Here is an 18,158-nt window from a genome sequence, read left to right as displayed (position 1 = left end):
CTGCATTCCCACCAGCAACCTCTCCAGATTCTTCTTGAGAAACCTATCCGGTCACGGGGTTATGTGGATGGCAATATATGTTTAAACCCTTCTGATGCTACTCTGTGGGTAGTAGGGATTTCATTGCCTGCGGTCCAGTCACCTTTTTTTATTAGTAGGAATTATTTACCCCGATTCACTCTCTACCAAGAATGCTCACTGCCCTCTAACCTCTTCAAGCAATACCAGTAGGGGCTACTGTGTCCACCCAGGGTCTTTTACATACATTAGAACTTTCTCTGCGTAATGGGAGGTATTTTCCCGAGCTGGTCCACCTATCACCAAATCCAGCCAGCTGTTGATTGGATGTGATCCAGCATGGCAAGGGTTTAATACAAAGAGTGAACAGGAGGGGAGAGAGCGGGCACCCATGCCTGGTACCCATCTTAAGTGGGAAAGCCTCAGATATAGTGCTTTTGACCCAGACGGCAGCAGTCGGATCCTCGTAGAGGTGAGCCACACAGGCAAAAGTTGAAAGTATACCTCGAGGAGTTTTGTATCTTTTCACTACCTTTCTTGCTCATCATACATGTGTCATATTCAGACATCAAAATCTGAGTTTTGGGTACACACTGGTGCAGCAAGTGCTCCCATTATGATCTTCCAGAAAGAGAAAAGTCAGTAAATTACATACGTATCATTTTATTTTTTTAGACCTAGGCAGGGTTTTGAGGCTTATTTAGTTTCAGTTGTCAGGTTTAATCTTTGAATAAATAAAATACTCAAACTTTTTTGAGCGGCAGCATGGATCACTCTTCTAGGTGTGTCACGTACTACTCTATAGATGCATCTTCTTAGAATGATGCTGCGTGCGGTCAGGAAGTCATTCACACCTTGTTGATGTGAAGCTTGTTTGGGCACATGATATTGTGTTCCTTAAAAATCCTACACCGCTCCGCTAGGAGTTCCTAGAGGGAAGCTGGGGGAAGAGGACAGCCAGTTAAGGAAATGCTAACATTTAAATTGTAACGCCCTCAATTAGTAGAATACAGTGCTACAGTATTGCTTACTATTAAAACATTTACTAACTGGGGGTAGCAGTTGGTATCATGGGGAAACTGTAGACGTAAGTGGAGGGATAATCTTGCTCAAACGTCTCCAAAGTTCTTTAATACGGAGGTGTTAAAAAATATATATATCCATGTATGCTTGCCAGGGCAGGCAATTCTGAACTAACATGAACTAGGTAGAGCAAGGATTAAAAGTGCCGGAATCTTCATGAAAGTATTTTTTAAATGTTTGTTTCATTCATTTTCCATTTGAGGAGCAATGACAAACCAAGCAGTGCAGAAGCCCCGAATACGATTACTTCCTTTCCCAGAATAGCAATATAACATTTGTCCGTGAAAAGCATCATCTAGCATAATAAAAAGACAGACAAGGAAGTACATAATAGAGAATACAAGGTAACCTTGTCCAAGTCTTCAAGCTCTATATGAGGAAATCAATCATCACCACACTTGGCTGTCTTGTCACCTGTACGGAGCGTCACATATCACGCAGACATGAAAGTAACTTTTAATAATATGAAATGAATTGTTTGAAGAAATGGCCTACCACCACCTGTCATCATGCTATATGAAGATATGTGGCTCGCAGGAGTAAACGGAACAGTACTTCAAACTGTAAAACGAACTGAGAAAGCTGTATCCAGGAGGGCCAGTATATGGAAGGAAGCAACCTGCACGACAATGGATATTAAAGGCCCTGTTAAAGATTTTAGTCATAAAAGACGCCACAAGGTGACGTTTTCATAGGCTTGCAATTCAAGTAAGAGTAGAAAATAAAGTCATTGCAAAACGTTTGCGAGTGAATTAGGGGGAGGAGGATTAGAGCGTTTCAACGTATTAGATTTCTTTTTGAAGGAATGAAAAACACGTTTCTTGTCATGATTTTGCAAACAGAATGTGAAAACATATGTTTGTGCCTTGGTAGGGCAGCTATCTGCGGCCATACAGAACGTCATTAAATTTCTGTGTAGCTCTGCTGTTAATGTAGTGACTTTATTGGTGATTCTTTATGGCGTGAACCAGACCAAGCGAATGCCAGAGTTCTTAGAATATGAACATTTTCAATACAAAGGAATTTGATTTTGTTGCACAACAATTTGGGGAGGACAAGTGTTCACGTTATAAGTTTACAATAGAGCAGCATATTTGTCTGTGTCTCAATTCAGGTGGCATAGACCGTACAGTGCATGGGGCGAGGAAGGTTAGAACCATTAAAAACAGTAGGATGCATGCCTGCACACATAGTCTAGCACTTCGATCTGTGGTAATAGCTGTTGCCATGAAGCCACCCAGCCTGCCAGGCACACATGTTGCCTATGCCACTGGGAGCGATATGGACAAGGCATGGGTCCAGCAGAGTAGCAACTCATATATGTAATCCATTTCTACTTTTTACTTTTGCAATTTATTATTTGATACAAAACATATGAGGTTGCCTAGGCGGGTGGTTGCCAATTTTTAACCAAAATTGCTTACACCATTATGAAGAGAGATTGTGGTCTAAGGTCTAACTTTCTACATTTTTACAGTCGTGTGAGATGCCACATGGCAGCCTCCAGAGGATTAGGCGAGGCTGGACATAAAATAGTGGCACTATCATTTCTGTGAACAGTGGAGCCCTCCAAAACTTCATCCACCAACCAATCCAATGGACGTCATAGTAGAGATTACGAACAAGAATTACCACTGCCTCACCATTACACGTTTGTGGACAGTAGAAAAGACAATCCATATTTCGATGTTAACATCCAAGAAGATCCACATGAATGCCTAATGGCTGATTCGCCCGGTTTAGAAGAGGGCCAAATACGTTCGTGATTTGTTAATTTCGACTGCAGTAGCAAATATACATGCTAGACTTTTGAACTCAATTTTAGCATACACATACCTGCTGAAACAGCTAATATATAATGACGAAAAATGTCACTTGTCGTATTTGCCTGCTCCTATTCTGACATGCTAAGAATCAGCCCCCCCAACCACCTGAGGAGACACATAGTCCACCTGGACTACCCCAACAATTCCCGTAGAAGACACAGTCCCCCACAAGTCCGAAAGCTTTAATCATGTGCCAGGGGCTGGAGGGGGCCCATACCAAGACTCTAATGCTGCATAAGTCAGCCAAGCCTAGCTTGGAATACTGCCCCCCGTCTAGCACAGGTTTTGACAAAGCTCTACAATTCATGGTGTAACACATGTTGTAAGCTGGGTTCTGGTTGTAGTACCCTGCCACTTTTTTTTTTGCCCGGTATTAGTATGTTTTGGACTGTGCTGTACTGGGATCCTGCTAACCAGGACCCAGTTCCAGTGCTCTCTCCCCTAAATTTAGTTGTTTGTTACTTTTCACACTCCCAAGTGGCATACAGGTGCACCCCTGTGTGTTCTTAGTGTCATGGGTACCTAGGTACTCAGAGCATTGATGCACCAGGCGTCCCCTGTGAGCTGCAGCATGTATTTTGCCACCCATAAGAGCCCATGCAAACTGTGACTGCAGGCCTGCCATTGCAGGCTGTGTGAAAGGGAGCATGTGCCCTTTCACTGCCAAATCGAATCACTGCACTTAAACATTATAAGTCACCCCTCTGGTAGGCCTTTCGGCCCAAGGGCAGGGTGCACGTCTCCAAGTGTGAGGGTACCCCTGCATATGAGCAGGGTGCCCCTACAGATTCGGGGCCAATTCCTGGACTTTGTAAGTGCAGGGAAGCCATCTTAAGGTATGTAGTGGACATTGGTCAATACGAGCAGTCCAACTACAGAACGGCTACTCTGAAACTAGGCATGTTTGGTATCAAACATGTTGGAATCATGCAACTACACCGATTCCAGAGTTAATTGCATGATACCATGTACTCTGGGAGTTCCCTAGGGGATTATCTTGCTCTGCCTGTGCAGCCTTACGGGGTCTAGCTGCCAGCCCACGCTGCTGCTGACCCCAGACAGTGTTCTGCCCTCCTGCTTGTGAGCCAGGCTCAGGCTGGAGGAACAGAAACAAGGATTTCCTGCAAGGGAGAGGTGTGACCACTTCTCCCTTTGTATTAGGTGTTTAAGGGCTGTCGTGGGGTGGCCTCTGAGCGCCACCAGACTGCTTTAAAGGGTACATTCGGTGCCTTCCTTGCATAATCCAGTTTTCTCCAGTTCAGGAACCCCAGGTTCCCACTCTGGCACGAAACTACACAAAGGACAGGGGATTGACCACCCCCCTGTCCATCTTCTCCTCTAGGGAGGTGCCCAGAGCTCTGCCAGGTGGCCACTTGATTCTACTATCTTGAAAATAAGATGTGCAGAGGCCCCTGGGAGCATCTGACTGGATAGGACAGGTAGCTGGCGACACTGCTCCCCTCTGATAGGTGGGTCATTGCAGAGGGTGCCCAATCCCCTTTTAGAGTTATTTAAGGGCTCCCTTGTGAGTGGGTCCTCAGATTCGTCAGCCAAGACTCTATGAGGAACTCTCTGCAAGACATCTGCCCCTGGCCTCTGGAACTGCTGCTGGTCTTCACCTGGAACCAAACATTTCTGCTTCTGGTGGGAAGGCTCCTGCTGCAACATTGTTTCTCTGGATTCTGCAAGAATTCTGCAACATCCGAGGCTGTGCATCCTCCAGGACCATAAGGACTCTGTTTGCACCAGGCAGGAAGCACGAAGGAATCTCCCTTAGAGTGAAGGATTCACTCCCCTGCAACCGCAGGCAGCTCAGGGCATCGTCAACTGGTTGGTGGGGTCTGCTGTCTCTGGACATCCGAAGATCCTACTTCACAGATGGTGAGTCTGTGGCCTCCTCTGGGTCCTGCTTGTCTTTTATCCAAGTTGGGAAGGCTGTAGGCCCTTGCTCCTGCTACTGGACTGGCACCCCTGTGCACATCGACTGTTGCATTTGCCAAGGCTTGTTGACTCTTCCTCCAGGAGATCTTCAAGAAGCCCCAGCACTCTGCAAACCGAAGATAAGCTCCTGACCTGTAGCTCCTGCGATGTGGGACTTCTGTTTTGCTGGGCTGGTAAGGCCTCCTTGTGTCTTGCACCTGTGGGTCACTTGTGCGGGCTCCATTGACTTCTCTTGGCCTACCTATGTGTTAAGGGCCAGCTCTGACTCCCCCTCCTGGGTAGTGTCTCCTGGATCTTGCCTGTCCCTACAACTTTGCAAACCTTTTTTCTGCTCCTTTTGGCACTTGCCAGTGTGTGTTCATGACCTAGTTGGTCTCGGACTCTCCTGCAATCCAGTGATGTTCGAGGGACAGCTTGTAGGCGACACCTGGGATCTACATCAACTCCTGGACCCCGCATCTGGGCTTCTTCTTCTACCGACTTGCAGGAACTTCATCTTCAGGAGGGTGGCCATTGCCACCTGCACCACCTTGGCACCTCCTTGGGTGCTGAACTCTTCGTTTTCAGGTCCTCCACGTCCGGAATCCGTCCTTCCCCACCCCACCCAAGGCCATTAACCCCAAACGTTACTGCTGTGAAGACCCAATCTTCCACGACAAGCACGCCACCGGTATTCTTCATTATTTTAAAGAACAATCACAATTCACTAGAATGCTCTTGTGGGATGCCTTTAAGGTGGTCGTTAGAGGTTACTGTATTCAGCAGGTAGTGGCCGTGAGGGGAACACTAGCTAAGGAGATCTTAACAGTTGAGCGCCACCTTGACGAACTTGGGAAGGCTGCGGACTGTGACCCTGCATTGCTCCCACAATTATCAGCAAACAGAACACCCCACACTGGGCTATTGGATCCCCTCTGTGAGCTCAACTTCTCCACTCATGTTGCAAGAGTTCTCAGAGAAGGTGACAAATCCGGCGCACACTTAGCCCGATCACCTCTGTTAGGCAGCCCAACGGCTTAACCATTCACACACAGGAGGAGATATCACAAGCCTTCTATAGTTATTACTCAACAGTCTATAGTGCCCTGCCTAGCCCCCTGAGCAGCAGTCGCTCAGCTTCCTCAATGGAATTGAGCTGCTCTTTATTCTGCTACCAGCCAAGCCCTGGAGGCCAAAATCACCATGGGAGACGTAGCATAGGTGCTCTGTGACCTCGCTCATAATGAGGCACCGGGCCTAGATGCCTACCCTTGGAATACTATAGCATCTTCTTAACAATTCTAGCCCCCCTAAACCCCCACCGCCCCCTGCTCTCGATGGCGATGCACAAGGCAGCCGTAACAGTGAGGGAACTCCCACCCTCTATGCCGGAGTTCCTCTTAGTCTCCTTGTGTAAACCAGTCAAGGAACTCATGCAATTATCGTCCTATAGCAATCTTGGACGCCGACTCCAAAGTATTGGGAAAAATCCTTGCTGACCCTTTAACCCTTGTATTCTTACAGAACTGGTCCACGTGGACCAAAATGGTTTTGTGTCTGGGCGTAGCACATCCTAAAATATCTGTCCCCTCTTCCATGTCTAAGATCACGTACAGGGCCATTCCCCACAAGTTGCATGCCCAATATTAGACCTAGAGAAGTAATTGGATACGCTATTGTGGCCTTATCTCTTCCTTGTGCTTGCCCCTGTGGGTGTGGGCGCCAGATTGCTAGCCTATACCAAACTAATGTATGCCAGCCTAACTTCCAGGATGTGACTGTGCTGCCTGGTCTCTGCCACTTTTCCAGTATGCCGTGGGACTAGACAGGGATGCCCCCTGTCACCACTGTTTTCGCTCTCACGATGGAGCCTTTAGCCATTTGTCTATGGCTGGAGTGCTGTGACTGGGGCATTCTCTTGGTGGATAGGTCCCATTCTGTATCGCTATATGCTGACGACCTACTGATATATCTCTGAGACATCACCTCAGACCACTCCAGGATACGGACCACTCTGACGGAGTTTACTGCAGCCACTGGACTGCATGTGAACTGGGAGAAATCAACCATGTACTCCCTAAACCTGGCACAGCCTGAAATATGCATGCAACTGGGTGACACCCTCCACCCCCACTGGCAAAAAGCAGCACTCCCCTACCTGAGGATTCACTTATACCACACCCCATTAGAACTCTATGAAAACAAACTCTGTGCAGCCATGCCCTGAATCAGGACACAAATCCAATTCTGGCAACCACTCCCCCTTTCCCCTATTGGTTGAATAGCCCTAGCCAAAATGGTTCTTCTGCCACAATTGCTCTATTATTTTGCCAGTCTCCCCGTAGTCTCACCACGCTCCTTCTTTAGAGAATTAGATACCTTACTGGGCACTCTCTCATTTGGGGCACCACGCAACATCGAGTTGCCTTCTGGAAACTGCAATTAGCAATAGATCGCGGAGGGCTGAACGTTCCCTTGTTCGATGCCTATCACCTTGCACCCAGCTGCCGTGGCTCTCACGATGGACTCCCAGGCAATACATGGGAGAGACAAGCGGCAAGTAGGATGCCCTCCTACTGTCCCAAGTGCATAGATTCCTACTCCCGAAAATTGCATCCCCTCCTCGCATGCTAAAGGTGTTGGTGGCCCATACCTGTCTATCCTGCATATATTTATTTAGCTAACTGCATCCTGCCGAACTCTCCAGCATTTCCCCTAGTAGGTCTCACACGCTTCCCTGACACCTACACCATCCGAGAATTAGCATCTTGGATGACTCAGTCGATTTACACCATTGGTGACCCTTTGTTAGACAACCATCTTCTCTCATTTGACCAATTACTCTCAAACTATAACATCCCACCGGGCCAGTTCCTTCTTCGTAAAAAGTTAACACATACTTGCCACACCTTGAGGGAATACCACAGATACAGAACCCACCACCCACCCTGTTGTGCAGGCCATCCTAGTATTGGGAGATGGCCAGCACCTAATCACTTTGCTCTACAAAGCCATTAGAGACCAGGTATTTCTTTCATTAGATTATTTTCTACAAAAATAGGAAGACGGTTACGAGAAGGTATTAAATGACAAGGAATGGGCACAAGCCCTAGAATTCCCTCTAAAGGTATCCCATAACTCCTGATTTAGGAGCATACAATTCTTCATTTTGCACAGGGCATACCTTACCCCAGCTCAAATTAACTGCTAGTTCCCCTGCACCCGTGTGCTGCCCCAGCTGGCAGAAACCCCACGCGAACTTCCAGCATATGTTATGGCCGTGCCCAACCGTGCATCACTATTGGAAAATTGTACAAGATTCTATGAGCGGTCACAGAACTTTCTGGCATATATAAGTGGGAGGCGTGTTCACTGGGTGTTTTTAAGCGCCGAACATAATACAAGGTCAGGACCCGTTTCACCTCTCTGGCAGTTCTACTTGCCAAACGCTCACCCTCCAGTGGTGCTCTCCCACACCTCTGCCATTGGAGGCCTGGCAAGGCGCAGTGGAAGAAGTTCTTTATTACGAGGAGGTGCAACACTTTTGTAAGCAATCCATATCTCTTCACTGGGCAAGCTTATTGGCACAATTCTCACAACACACTAAGAATGGCAGCCTCCCACCTTAGGCTTAAAGATATTTGTCACCCTTCCTGATTCCTCCTAGACACCTCACCCTCCTCTCCTGTCCTTTTTGATTTTGCCCTAATAGGCCCGTCTCACCACACGCATCCCATGCTAGCCACCATCCCTCCACTTCAGTGTGCTGCTGCAACCTGCTGCCCCCAATTTCAGTCCTTCCTCTCTGTTCCCCCTTGTTATTTATGTTCAATTGTACATGATAGACAATCCACAGTGCTGCCACAATTTGGCCTTCATCCCCATAAGGATGCATTCACTACTCCTTTACCACCCAGGGGTCCTTTCCCGTAAGCACTACCATGGGCACTACCACTGTTGTATGTTTATTATCTATCATCACAGAGCTAAAGGTTTCTCCTCTAGTCAGTTTTGGAATTGTCAATCATCTTATGATGTGGGACGGAACTCTTTTAATGTTCAATGTATTGTTTATTTCTTTCCTAAAACAATAAAATCAATAAAAATGTTTTTTTTTTTAATGGAGCTACAGGATGCCAATGGCTGGACACTTCACCTGATACCGGGCTAGAATAAAATCCCCTGCCACCCCTTCCCCACCCACACTTCTTGTCCAGCAGCTGAAGAAAGCATTTCATTTGCCAGAGTAATAAGAAGGCTGCAGGATGCATGACCTTCACCTCCCCACTATGGAGGCAAAAACTAACGTGTTGATAGATGTTCCACAACCTGGCTAGGCACTGACCAGCACCCTGATGCACTTCAATGAAGCCCTCACTAACATGCTAGTGAGCACTTGGGCTAAGCCATGCTTTGGCCTCCCAGTCAGCCGACAGGTCGCCCAGCACCTTAGATCTGCTCCAGGAGACCCGGATTAGCATCCAACACCTGAAAGTCTAGTGGTCCAGGCTCCCATCAGTAGTGTCTACCCTAACACCTGTTCTACCACAAACCCTGACGGAGAGTCCAAACAAGTGGACACATTTGGAAAGCATATGTTCCCTGAGCCAGCATCACTTGAGATCGGTCAATACAAGCTTTTTATTAGGCCTCTACATTCATACTTTGTGGGTCATGGTGGGTGAGATCTTGACCACGGCCTCAAAAGAATGATGTGCTTCTCTAACGCAACCTTTCCAGGGTGGTTTGAGTGTGGCCAAATGTGTCATTCGTTTGTTTTTGGACACCAAAGACTGTCTAGGTAGGGCTCTGGAAACCAGTGTGGTGCTTCAACACCACGCTTGAATGAAGTCCACAGGCTTCTCAAGAGACGTTCAATCATATTTGATGGGCATGCATTTCAACAGCTTTCGTCTGTTTGGTCAGAAGGTAGATTCAACTCTAGGGCTTTCTAAGGAGAGCTGGGCCACAGCACATTCCTTGGATCTTTCAGATTCAGTCAGGCACCCCACTTATCCCCAACAATTGTGTCTTTTTGGGGATATGCTAGGACTTATCATCAATGTCAGGCTTCTCTGCCCACACAACCATCTTCCCAACCCTTTTAAGGTTGGGCTGTGAACCCAACAGACAATGACCTGGCCATCAGTCTTCCACTCTTCCGGCTTCCTTCAAGTCCATGTATGCTGGACATCGAGACAAGTTTGTGGCCTATGGTGTGGTGCCTGTGAGTTGGACCATCTGCAGGCACATTTGTGGGATGTAATGTTTGCTGTTTGTAGCCCGGGCGATGACTTTCTCGTCAGCCCTTTCAGCCATATAAGTTTGGCAGACCAACTATCCTTATTCAAATCATTGCACCTACTCATCATTAAACTCTTCCTGGTTTTCCTGGTTGTAATAACATCTGCACAACGGGTGAGTATACTCAGACAGCAATGTGGGATCACTGCACACATTCATTAAACACTACGGCCTCGACAGCCAGGCCCAACGAGATGCACATTTTGCCCACTGTGTCCTGCATTACTTTTCAGTTCGAGCCATTCCACAGACCCACAACCATCGGAGGTACTGCTTTGGCACCTCTTCACAAGATAAGGAATCTGCTGTAAGAAATATCCATCATAAAAACAAGTTACTTACCTTTGGTAGCACACTTTCTTGTGAATACTGTATCTATCCTCTCAATTCACTGGTATAGTCTGTCTGTTTTATCTTCTGCACACTGGCTCCTTCAATATGCGATGGGCTTAGGCGGGGGCTGCGAAAAGTTCTAGAAAGAAACTGACATCAACACGCATGGGGCGTTTATTTGTGACTCAATTTGTCCCTTCCAAAGCAGAATGGCTGTCATGTGGAGTCACACAGTGCCACCTACTGCTACGCAGAAGCACTGCTTTCTAGTTCTACGGCTCCAAACTGGAACCTGGGCGAAATACAAGAATTGAGGAATGTGGGGTTAGATAGTGTAGCCACAGAAAAGAGCGTTCCCGAGGTAAGTACCTTTACATTTGGTTCATAATCTCTGCAGCCATCTCCATCTACCAAGAATTACGCTGAGATTTCACAGGACCCTTGCCTGTTTGGGTTATATACTTTTTGACAGTATGCATCATATATATTTTTAGGTATTTTGTACATGAAGTCTGAGAACCAATGAGCTTTTTCATTCATGGTTTGTTTTTACCTCACTGAGAAAACTGATGCTTAAAATTATGGTCTTAAACATGTGAATTCATAACCACCTGTTCAACACTTTTGAACGTAAACTCAACTGGCATAAAATATGAGCATTAATTGGATAACTCCACTGGTCATCTATGAGATTGCCTATCCAAATTGCCTAGGCTCGAGGATAGGTTTTATTAGTCCTATGGCCATGGCCATGTAAGGCTCAGCAGATCTTGTAAGAGAAGGATTAAACTAAGAATTCATATTCTATCATAACTTTTTTTTATTTATGTGTAATATGTTGAGCATTGGTAAGGTTTACCACATCATTGCATATCCTTTTCAGTAGGAAATGCACCTGGAATCTGCTTCCCTTCAAAAACCATCAAATAGTTTTCATAACATTATCTTATTATTATTGCATTGTAGCACACAGGAGTTCAGGGAATCAATCAACTTCATTTTCTCATCTGTTAAATCTTGTCCTCACTTAGATCCAAATTAAGCCAGTGAAATTCATGTTATAACAAAGTACAGGTTGATGATGACCTGGTTGACACTCTGCCATATTAAGCAGAAGTGCACTGCTTTTCAATCACATACAAATCTGGTTTTTGATTGAGTTTGTGTTCTTGAATGTAGCTGTGCTAAGGTGAAAGAACTGTACCTCATAATACCCAGCTCACCGTAGGCTGAGTAGTACAAGTCATAACTGCAGGTTCTCACATGGTTACAGGCAACAGAATATAGGATTACATGATGACATATTATAATGTCCTCGGCTAGCTTCTGTCTTTCCTATACAATGGCGTTAAAAGTATCTCTATGCTCATTGTAATATAGTCCATTTATTAATATGTTCAGGGGTTTAGTAAAGCAAAGCATGGAGTCTTGCTGATGCTTAATTTTTACAGAGCACCATTTAGTTGGATATCTGTAGGGCACCAAACGCTAGTGCAGCCTCTTCCATGTTCCAGGTGCTACTATGCTTATGAATGTCAGTCTAGCAGTTATTAACCATGGTTTTGTACCCTCTCTCCACCCCCTTCCTCCAAAAGACCGCAGAGGTCTCCTGCTGATGGCATGGGTTCCTGCTATAGAAAGGTGGAAGTTAGGAAAATAAGCAAGAGGGCTAGTTTACTTCGGAATTTTGCAAGCATATGACTGGTTGAACAGGAATGATGTTCGTTCCTTCCTTCCTTCCTTCCTTCCTTCCTTCCTTCCTTCCGTAAGGATGGATCATTTTGTTGAGATGTCACGGGCAGGTTTATGTAGTTTCTTGGCACAGTGCCTAGACCTCAAAATGTTCTTCGTTTTAGTTTTCTTTCAGAAAATCATCTAAGCTTAATTGGAAATCGGATTGTTGGTACTGAGTAGCCAGAGAAAAGTGTCATTAATCTCTTACTGCACAAAATGTTAAAATGCCAATACCTTTATTGCTTTTCTTTGCTGAACTGTAAACCAATGGAGTGCTTTCAGGGTTGAAGTAATTTATTGCCACCTCTACTGCTTCTGAATTTGAAGTTCAGGAAGGTCTATGTATGCACAGTTGCCCTTGTCCAGACTTAATAGAATCAGTAATTTATGTTATTTGATGATACCCCTTGAGGCAATAATTCTGTAGCTTTTCTAGTCTTTGGTTCATATCCTTGACTCCTTATTGTCCTGAGGAATACCAGGGTCTGATTCAGGCATGTACAATCGAATTGTTGAGTGGATGCCAGGTTCCTTTATTAGACCATGGTAGAGAGCCGTACACTCCCCCTCAGGCACAGGTTTGCAGGTGGAACTCTTCAGGAAAAAAAATGGGAGCCGCACTTTGTGTTTGCGTTGTCGACAATACTATTAAGTGCTGTCTCCTGAAATACTATGTTTTGAAGTTCATGGTGGTACAAGCAAAGTACTTGTATAGGTCTTACTGAATCTGTCCCATTATGAAAGCGCACAAGCCCATCTTCCTGTAGGATGACAAGCACAAGCTTGCTTCTCAAGAAAAGATCTGTTCCCAATATATTTCTTGAGTAACAGAGAACATGAGATCATTGTGACACTTTTCTTGTCCAGCGGTTTGTATATGCAGCTCTCTCCTTTGCACATGTTGGTCTTCTGTACAAGTGAAGCATTTGGCTCATGGGGCAATTATGACTGTTATGTCTATGAAACATAAGGTTGCTGGATATTAAGTTTGCACCGTGACAGTCTGCCTTATAAAAAATGATGGATGATAAATGACTGCAATAAAAATTGTAGGTGCTGCTGTGGTAATTGTGTCCGATTTCAAACCAGACACAATATTACAAATGAGTCGAATTCAGAAAATATCCCATATTCTGTAGTAACTGCAGACGTTTTCAATGCCTATAGAACAAGACCATCTAAAACATAATCTATCCTAGGCGCCAAACAAGTAACAGATGCATAAATGTTCTTTTCCTTCACACCATTGTGATCTTAATATGTGTTTTGGGATTTCTTGTTACCTTACCTATTTTAATCTGATGCAAGAGGTGATTTGTTTTCCAAGCAATTCAATATAAGTGAACAATGAGGAATTTGTTTCTGTAAATGGCACTACCAACATATTTACATTTCTGAAATGATGTTTGAGGTTTCTCAAATCAAATTTAATAGGAAAAACATTTTGCACACTTCTACAAACATATATTTTTTGTAAGCTGCCCTTGTCACATCACTGAAATTATTAAACGTATATAAATAATCATGAGCACTTAGATAAACATAAGCTATACCTTTCTAGAGCCTAAAAACTATTCTGAATTCCATTTGCACATGGCATACTTGTACATTTGTTCTGAAAGTGATGTTACTCTTTTTTCTAATAAAAAAAAGAATATGCATTTTTCTAAAAACAATTAAAAAAAAACTTTTTTAGTCATGTCACAACTGTAGTGGACAACATGCCAATGCATTGATGCTCAAAATAGTAATTGAAAATATATATATTCTCCTGCTTACCCCTATTGCAGGTACACCCGAGTTCTGTACCTAGTGTCTAACTTTTTAATGCCTCAGTCACATTATTTACTTCTTAAAAAGAAACACTGGATATTTTTGCTCAAAGATAGTAACACATTTCTAGAAATCAAGAAGACGAGAAAGTTGTTCAGCAGCCCTTATCCTAATTACACAAATACTCATAATTCCTTGAAACACCACTGAAGATTTGTGGAATCGCAGATTTTCACGATGTCAATACTTAAGTTTCTGAAAGCAAACACAAAATAAAGCACATCAGGAGAGATGTCCTGTGGATGATACATTCTCAACTTCCTCCGGGATACAACTAAACTACACTTGTGCTATCACAGAAGTTGAGATGGCAAAGTGTATATTAGTGCGTTAGTGACGTGCCTTTTTCGGCACACATTTAAATTCGTTTCAGGTGTTTGTTTTGTCCCTTGAGAAAACCCTAATCTTGGAAAAAGTCATTCTTGTCTGCCTTAGTTCATTTCTACTGGTCCCGTAAATATTTTCTGTTTCTGCCTGTAATGCATCAGGATGTAGAATGCTTAGCATAAAATAAGCAGCAACCCCACATTTATCTGAAAACAAGCATTGTAAGAAGTTGTTGTTGTCAAATCCTACATTCCCACCATCTGTGTGCTATGCGGTATCCCGGGTGTGGATTGACAAATGGCAAGAATCACTTGTGCTGCAACTATTGCTATATACCTTTGAGTATACTCTTTGGGAAGTATACACTGTTTGCAGATTTCCCAGGATGTTATTTTTCAGAAAGTTAATGTCAATGTGGCCAAATGTGGTAATCCTAAGTAAGTTCTGTGACCATTATGCCCTAACCAGGAGGCATATTGCATAAATCACACTGTCTTCATGATTGCATCTAATAAGAACTGTGTCCAGATTCGTATGTTTTTTTGTATCTGTAGTACTTCCGAGTACTTACCTATGATTGTGGGATTTTTTGAAATATTGTAAAGTATCTTGCAAATTATGAAAAGGCTTAAGACCTTTAGTCCCCCACTGACAGCTAGTCACAGTTCAGCCATTGCTACTGTCCGATCTCTGGCATGATGAAACAAGGACACAGGCATGAATGGAAACATTCTGGTAAATATCCTGCAAGTTTTAAGTGTATTTGTTGTTTGTATTATTGACATCCATTTTTTTTGTAAACTTAGAAAGAAATATTTAATTGCTCTTTAATAGATCCACTTTAGTATATGAGACTGTCCCTCTCTCTCTCTCTAGGTTTTGAAAGCACTTGCAGTAATGGTGTTCTATCAAACAAAGCACACCAGTCTTACTGTCATACTAAGCACCAATCTACCATTCTAAATGTGCCGGAGCTGAACAGTATAAATGTGACACGATCTCAGCAAAGCAACAGCTTCACCAGGTGGGTACTGGGCAGTTACAGTGAATCCCTGTTGTCTTTTTCTGTTTTGTGTTACTTAATGATAGACGCTAAAATGTTGGGTCACAGCACACTTGTGAAGTTTGTTATATGAAGTTAAAACAGGAGTCTTTCACACATTCTAATTTTAATTTGTTAAGAATAACTTGGAGCAGATAAACACAGGCAAATTGGCTAAATAAAAGATGCATTAATTTCACCAGAGTGTCTTATTCTTGAGTAATCCAGACAGCTGTAAAACAATTATCTGATAGAGACTTGTAGCTGCAGATTCCTTAACTGTGAGTTACCCCAGGCGTCCGTTTGGATCTGGAAACTCTTGCTTGAGCAATATCCCTACGTGTGCCATCGGGTGGCTCTGTTCGGTCCCACGCTGCATCGTCTGCACCGGATGAGACGTCACAATCACCTATATAGGCGCCACCCAGGCTCGCGGACGTCAATACTTGTCTTTCCACACCAGTTAACACAGATCTAGAGAGAGATAACCCTCAATCACTTTTTGACAGGCCTCTTTTCAATGTTTTATTGAGGTTTTTTATTGTTCGTGTGTCGAGGATGTCACCTAGGAAGGCAGGGTTCAAACTGTGTGGCGCCTGTCACTGCACCTGGTCAGTTACAGATCCTCACATCATTTGCCTCTGGTGTCTCGAGCGTGACCACAAATTGAAGTTGTGCTCAGACTACCGGGCCATGGCGCCGAAAACTTCGAAGGAGCGGTCCCTAAAGCTGTTTGCAGCCTGGCAATCGACAACACCGTCACTTGCGAATCCTTGGAGATCTCGTTCCTGATTGGGAAAGAGGTCGTGGGACCGCCCCAGGAGACACAAATCCTCTTCGTCACACTCAAGGTCCTCGGGACACTCAGGGGAGAGGCACAAAAAGAAGTCCAAGAGGACTTTGACTTCACCTCATCTGTCACCCGACAAGATGAGCGTAGAACATCGGCGTTCCCAGCACTGTTCTGTGGAGCCGTTGCCCAGTTCAGCTCTGCGCCTCCCCCTGTTTCTGGAGGCCAGATTGACACCTGCTCAAATAAAATAATTTTACGAGGCCATGTGCTATGTATTTGAGCAGGCCGATCCTCTGGCGTGCCTTTGGGCCCCGTGGGGTCAGAGGAGGCTCCTTCACAGCCAGAAACTTCTGCACCAGCAGCTTTGGCCCTGGCTCCGATGGGTCTCATGGATTCGACTCCGGATCCGGACCGGCACCAGTGTCAATTCTTCTTGCGCCTCCGGCACCAGACCCATTCTGATTCCCGGCAATCTGGAGCCGAAACGGCATTGCACGACGCCGGTTCAGGCACTGTCAGCACCCACAGGTGCATATCGTTACCTGAGCCTTATTGTTTACAGCCAGGGATGGGATAAGATTGGGAGGGGTCACCGGACCCTTTAGAACACCAGTTACAAAGATCTTTGGACTGGTATGAGGAACTATGAGAGGCTAGTGGTTTGGACACCTCTCCAGATACTGACTTGCTCTCTCCCCCCACTGTGGCTATGGAGTAGGGCGCTCCTAATGCAGTGGTTTTGTGGGGCAGCTGAGGTCCTCAAACTGCCCTCAGTGGCTGTCAAGATGAACATGTTGACTGAAGTGCTTCAGCCTGGGGCTTCTACTTCGAACCACTCCTGCCCTTTAACAAAGCATTTACCAATGTCCTGCTGGGAGCTTGGTCCAAGCCCAGCACAGGGGTTCCGGTAAATAGGATGATCACCCCCTGCCATTGCCCTGCACCGGGCGACCCTAGTTTCCTCAGCCACCGCCCTGGTAGTCCAAGCCTCAGCTTCCCATGTCGCATTCCCTTACGCTCTCCCTGGACAGGGATGAATCCAAGAAACTGGACCATCTGGGGAAGATGATGTTTTCTTCCACCAGCCTGGCACTGAGGTTGGTGAACACCTTGTGCTTTTTTGCCCGTTTCGCACACACCATTTGGGATATGGTTACACCAGTGCTACCCCAGCTTCCAGAGGAGGCCCTGGCAACTCTTTCCCAAGCAGTAAAAGTCGAGAGGGACGCAGCGAAGTTCGGTGTGGCTTTGATGCGACTGAGTCGCTGGGCAGAGCGGTTTCGTCAACGGTAGCATTACGGCACCATGCCTGGTTGAGAACATCTGTTTTTTTGGGGGATGTCCAGGCAAACCTTATGGACATATCCTTCGATGGGACTCGCTTGATTGGTGAGAAGGCAGACTCAGCGCTGGAGCGCTTTAAGGACTCTAGGGCTATGGCCAAGTCCTTTGGCCTCTGTGACCCCCTCATCCACCGTCTGCCTTTCATGGCTATGAAACGGGTGTGGCACCGTGCCAGCCCTATGCCAGGCACCGTCCTACGCAATCACCCCAGGCTACGCAAGGATGTTGGCACAGTTCCTTGAGACCTAGAGGTTCTGGAAGCCAAAAGTTGTCCACCACCCGGTCCCCGGCAGCTGCAGCCTCAAAGCCCTCCTAGTTTGATCTGCAGGACCATGCTCGCCCAGTTGGAGGAAGAATTCTTCATCATCTCCTCCACTGGCAGTCCATCACATTAGATGCATGGGTACTGCAGATTATTCAGAAGGGCTGTGCCCTGCATTTCCAATCCTTTTCTCCCACTCATACCGCCAACATTTGAACAGCTTGCAGAGGATCATTTGTCTATGCTCCTTGAGGAAGTTACGGCCCTCTTGGCCAAAGGAGCATTAGAAATGGTCCTGATATCAGAAGTAGGCAGTGGTTGTTATTCCCGCTACATTTT

General features: G+C 45.4%; 1 protein-coding gene across 2 annotated transcripts in view; it reads left to right on the top strand.

Annotated features, from left to right (window-relative positions):
- Positions 1 to 18,158, top strand: part of RANBP9 (RAN binding protein 9) — a 365,177-nt gene that overhangs the window by 303,896 nt on the left and 43,123 nt on the right. For both annotated transcript variants that reach the window (XM_069218155.1, XM_069218146.1), the window contains one exon: positions 15,255 to 15,402. In XM_069218155.1, coding sequence (XP_069074256.1) covers positions 15,255 to 15,402 — 148 coding nt within the window. The remainder of the gene's footprint in view (positions 1 to 15,254; positions 15,403 to 18,158) is intronic.

Source organism: Pleurodeles waltl, chromosome 2_1 (genome assembly GCF_031143425.1).
Source record: "Pleurodeles waltl isolate 20211129_DDA chromosome 2_1, aPleWal1.hap1.20221129, whole genome shotgun sequence".
Lineage (NCBI taxonomy): Eukaryota > Metazoa > Chordata > Amphibia > Caudata > Salamandridae > Pleurodeles > Pleurodeles waltl.
The sequence above is the reverse complement of the archived record's forward strand: the minus strand, read 5'-3'. Positions and strand labels throughout refer to the sequence as shown.